Here is a 5,683-nt window from a genome sequence, read left to right as displayed (position 1 = left end):
ACATTGACATTGTTACTTTTGGGGGTCACAGTTGTCATATTGAAAATGGCCAAAATCTCTAAAAATGATTGCCATAGGCCAGGGAATACTAAAAATACATGGAATACACACTCTTTTCTCCCCCCCCCCCTCATTTTTTGTACGTACTAAAGGAAGGAAAAATATTGAAAAGAGAATACTCATGTTCTCATCTATCAGTATTCACTATTCAATAATCATATTCACATACTTTTGAGCCCTAGAACAATCCTATAGTACCTACATATCTATGAATAAAAACAATATATTTAGTTTTTTCAAATATTTATTATTCGGATATTAATTTGTTTATCTTTTTATTTGATTGTTTACTGTTTACTGTATTGTTTATTGTAATATTTTTGATATTACTCCTGGACTCAACTTTTTAAATAACGATTTGAAGCCAGACTTACAATCGAGCATTGCAAGTGCCCTATTAGTATAAAGTCCTCACAATTTCACCCATTCGATTCAATGTTCTTTGAAGAAATCATCAATTAATTTAAAAAGATCAGCAGCAGTAGTTGATGTTTGCAGAGGCTTAAAAGAACAAAACATCTTCCTTTATTTTCTTACTTTTATAATAAAAAACATACACAAAGTTTCTCACATCAGTAGTTTCATCAAGCTGTATGCTGTTTCTTTTAATTCTGGAATAATTTGGCATAAAATATCATCGGACATATCTGTTATCTTTCGTTTTACCGTATTGTTTGACACGTATCGAGGCGATAATTTATTTACTGCTTCAGAACCGATCATGAGACGCACAATATCTTTGGTGTATGGAAAAATAAGATTATCAGCTATTGTGTGTGGTATTTTAGTTTGTGCTATTCTTAATGCAGCCGTGGATGAAGCTTCAATGGTGGCTAAATTTTTGTTTTGAAATAATCCACGTCTATCAAGGCGGCGACTTTTTACGCCATCAACTTTTGCTTTAAAAAAATCAATACTTTTATCTTTCAAAGCAGTGTGCTTACTTTCGATATGTCTTAGAAGTTCAGCGGGTTTCATAGACTCATGGACAAGAACTTCCAGACATACTACACACTGTGGTCTCTCCACACCTGCATTCACCATGTCAGTGAATCCCCACTTTAAGAAATCATCACTCTATTCTCTCTTTCTTACACTCATTTTTAAAGGGTTAAGAATCACTCGAATAAAGCTAACAACGTGTTTCTGCAAGTGCGACAACAACACTGATGGGAGGAACGACAGCACCAAAACAAAGCATGTTCAATACCGTCTCAGACGTTGTGTTGAGTGACTTATAAGGAGCAACAGCGGTGGCGCAACCAAAACAAAACGGAAACGAAACATGTTCAATACTGTCTCAGACGTAGTGTTGAGTGACTTAAGGAACTGTTACATTTATTTTCATAGTGTGAATTTATACAACTGTCTTAATTTTATTTATTTAATTGTCTTCATTTTTTACTGTGTTTTATATAATATTTACGTTTGGGTTAAAATCGATTAGCGACCCCATGCCATTGGTGTCGCAACCCTGTTTGGGGTTGCGACCCACAGGTTTAGAATATGAATTTCTTTTTCTATTACAATGAATCTTGTTATTAGAATTACAAACAAAGTTTTTACTAAAACATATTAAAAAAAATAGAACATATAGTAGGAAAAAATTAACCAATGACCTTAAACACAACAAAAATCATTTAGCCAAGTGAAATTCATTGAAGAAAAAAATAGTTCTCTATCAGCTTTTATAAAAACAGATCGAGTCTGACTCATTGCCATTAGAGAATTAAGTATTTCTTCATTATTAAAGCTGTAGTAAAGAAGTTGATAGACATGGCTACACAATAAAAACATAATATCAATTAATCATGTGAGGCCACTTCTATTTATGCAGTTAAAAAATAAACTAACATCTTCTTCTACATCATCATCTTCTACATCAAACTTAACTTTTACTGGCTGTTGAAAGTAAACTTTTGCAGCATTCTGTACATTCTACTTATAGAATGAGCTACGTAACCACTCAAAAAGTAAATCAAGTTTTTGTATCCAGAAGGAAAATCAAGACCCAAAAAATCATCCGAAGGTATAACTGTTAAAATTTTATTAACATCCTTTGTTAATTTCGACTTTGTTGGATGGAAACATTTCATTCAAGTTGCATAATGATTTTATTTCATTTCTTAATAGTTGAGAGAGTCGAAATTTCTTCTCCGCTTCTAAGAACTGGCGACAACTGATATTGTAATTTTCACCCCCAAGCTGCCTGTACCATCCAAACCAACGTTCAATCGGGGCGGAGTTGACTTTACGAAGTAGTATGAATTTTACTCCTTTTTCTTCCAATAAATATTGAGAAAGCTGGGCCAGCCCCAATGAAGTTTGGTGAGCGGTGTAGAAATATTCTGGAGTAAGTCCTTTGGAGCCATTGTCTTTGCAATGCTTTTCCCACTTTTTTAGCCATTTAGCAAATAAAATGAAAAAATGGACCTGATCACCATCACTAGCTGTAATGGGATTCAAAGTGGAATCATTTTTGGAAATGTGAAAATTAGTGGAGCAAACGAATCTTTTCAACGTTTTTAAAACATTGGCAGTCTCTTTAAAATCTTGGCTCTCTGGCTTCTCCTTGGCTTAATGATCAAGGGCATTAAGGGTGGAGATAGTTAATTCCTTCATCAACATTAAAGGCACTTGTTATTTTTTTTAAATGACTCACTACAGGCAAAATAATCAATTCTGATTCAAGAATTTGATTATCATTTGAAGTAGTTTAATGATGAAGTTAATATGGTCATTATGACTAGATTCTTTTAATATATATTCCAAAAGAGCTTTTGCAACGGATATGTTTGATATGAAAGATGGGACATAACTATTCTTCAAATAGGCCAAAATGTTGTTTATATCGGAGAATCGTTGAATGAAGGCAGTTGAGCAAATACTTCTTTTAGCATAACTGGAGCACCATCAAAAAACATAGAATGGGATAAATCTTTTGTGATTTTGAGCCCATAAATAATTTAAGATATCACATTTTCGGTTGAATCTTGAATAAAGTTCTCGTCAATTCCATGAACCAATGATGATCTATCAATTTTTTCCTCGATTTCTTCAAAACGAGCAATAAATATCAGAATCAATAAATGCAGATATAGTGGCTTCAACACTTCTTCTTTTCTTCTTACATATGAAAGTAGAAATTCAAAACAAATAGGATCAGAACTCTTGGTAAAAAAATAAGGGAGTTCTGAATTTGATGAAGTACCTTTTGATAGACAGAGCTAAGGAAGTCTTTCTTTTAGGAGTGGGAGGTAGGGATAGATAACTGGGTGATTCGGGGAAAATAGTAGGCACTGCCTCAGGTTTAAGGATAGATATTTTCATTGAAGTAGTTGAGGTTTTTTTTCATCTAGACACGTTTGAGTCATTTTTTTTTTTTTTGGAAATGGCAACTGCAAACTCTATAATGCTTGGAGGGGACAAAATCCTTATGAGGTATTGCTCTCAACCGCTGTTTCTTCAAATCCTCATATTTGGGAAATAAATGAAGAGAGCATTTTGTGCTTGTAAATGAAGCTTCACTCTTATTTTTCTGTTTTTTAGGCTCTGGGTACCCAGTCCTACAACCAAGAACACAACAAGTTAACATCTTGGAAGATATCGAACACGGCTCAATTTACCACTTAATTCTTAAGTTTAAAAATTATTAATTATAATTTATTACACTTTCGCAATGAGGAAGTTTTGAATTCAATCTAATGTTTATTTTGGCGATCCATAATTTCCAACTCCATGACTTTTTAACTAGCGCAGCCTCCTAACATATAACATGCAACTATTGTGTATATCAAGGTTGCATTCACTACTTTTTCAATAAGTCCATATACAATATGCAAGAAAAGAGAGAAGTAATCCCCGAACAGTGAACAGTAAATAGTGACAAAAGAAAAAAGGAATTTCTTATTCCTAAAGACTGTATGGAGAGAAAATAATTGATTATTCCATGTTCATATTTAGTATTCCCTGTATATGCGTATTTTGACTACTTACATAGGCATGAGATGGGCCTTTTTTTCTCCAGACACTGGCTGCAGAACACTTTTGGTTGCTGAATTTAATTTGACATGGCTCAGTCATGTTTTGTTGCAGTACAACAAAATTTGTATTTTGTGCCAGTTGTTTATGTTCATGGTTTCGTAATTTTAAAGTCAATACTTCATATTTTTTCAATATTCAATATTGTTTCAGAACCGTCGTTATCCCCAAGTACTCCGTGTAACCCGAGGGCTTGTAACTTTTTTTTTTTGCGTTCCTCGAATGTATTGAATGCGTTTGCAGTTGTTTTTAGCAATCCCACAGTACCTTCGGGCCAATCCGAGGGTGGTGGGTATTCAACCATATTTTAAGAGGCCCTAAGCTATTTATCCCCCCCCTCATTATCTATCCTCTCGATCCATTCCTTAGAAGATTGGATTGAATTTTAAGAAATGGCAAGGAAATTGAATTGCGATAATATTATTCACACTTTCAATGTACTCCATTGGGGGATTGAACAAACAAAATTGTTTAGATATCATCATAAATGATATTAAGCGGATTCATAATGCGATATTATTCATCATGAAGTTTGAACAAAATACGAGCAATCTTCCACGGCAATTTTCCCCAGAGCAGTTTTCCTACTAACATTTTTAATTTTAGTCCAAAGTTGAAATTATGAAAGTGACTGAAATATTACAGTTTTTTCAAAGGAATACATTTTCGATAATTGAAACCAATTGGGAGGGTGAGTGAAAGAATGAAAAAAAAAAAAATCATTGGTTTTTTAAGTACACAATAAAATTCACTCTTTTTTATGCCTTTAAATATAGATATATTTATTATATAGTAAACCCTTTGTTGCAGAGTTTAGTCATTTATTCGATCAAAATTATCGTGTATAAGAATTCAGCGATCAAAAGATAATATAACATTACCTACCTTCCTCGATTTTTTTTCCTTCCTCATTGTAGTGCATAAATGAAGGCCATACAGAATTATTATTGTCATAATCTTTCAATAAAAGATATAAATGAACCAATTATAGAAAAAATAATAAAGATACTTCATTGCTATCGCTTAATTATATGGATGAATCTTATAAACGGATATAATGTAGCAACATAATTAAGAAATAAACATGGAGACATGAGAAGGAGTATTTCATATTAATGTAGCTGCGTCATTCATCGAAAATTAACTGAACTCAAGGACTGTACATATAATTAAGACGTGATCTATTAAATAAGGTCTCTTTTGACTTTAACTTCCTGAATAACACTTAATAATACGCATGCAAATGTATTTACGACGTATAATGTACAATCCATATAAATCAATCTGTTAAAGATATAACACATAATATTCGCATTCCCATACATTCCTATTTGCTGTGCAATTATAAACTACCTGTTCAAATTAATAGACCACTGCATATTGATACATAAATTGTGCTATATGTACATAAAACTAGAAGGCAGAATTAAATTGTTCATATAAATATATATATAATTATAAAACTAATTAGACTATTAATGTGGGTGTTTAATAGTTACAAAATAATATGCAGTCTTAATGGTGTGAACAGCATATCTGTATTGCACATGTTGCTTTCTTATAAGAACTTCTTTATAACTCT

General features: G+C 32.5%; 1 protein-coding gene across 1 annotated transcript; it reads right to left on the bottom strand.

The window, feature by feature from the left end:
• Window positions 1-627: 627 nt before the first annotated feature.
• On the bottom strand, window positions 628-1,104 carry LOC139907674 (zinc finger BED domain-containing protein 5-like). The gene has a single exon (XM_071894138.1). It carries the CDS (start codon window positions 1,102-1,104, stop codon window positions 628-630), a length of 477 nt encoding a protein of 158 aa, XP_071750239.1.
• Window positions 1,105-5,683: the final 4,579 nt, after the last annotated feature.

This window comes from Lepeophtheirus salmonis, chromosome 2 (genome assembly GCF_016086655.4).
Source record: "Lepeophtheirus salmonis chromosome 2, UVic_Lsal_1.4, whole genome shotgun sequence".
In the NCBI taxonomy this organism is placed as follows: Eukaryota; Metazoa; Arthropoda; class Copepoda; order Siphonostomatoida; family Caligidae; genus Lepeophtheirus; species Lepeophtheirus salmonis.
This window is presented reverse-complemented; position numbering and strand designations above follow the sequence as displayed.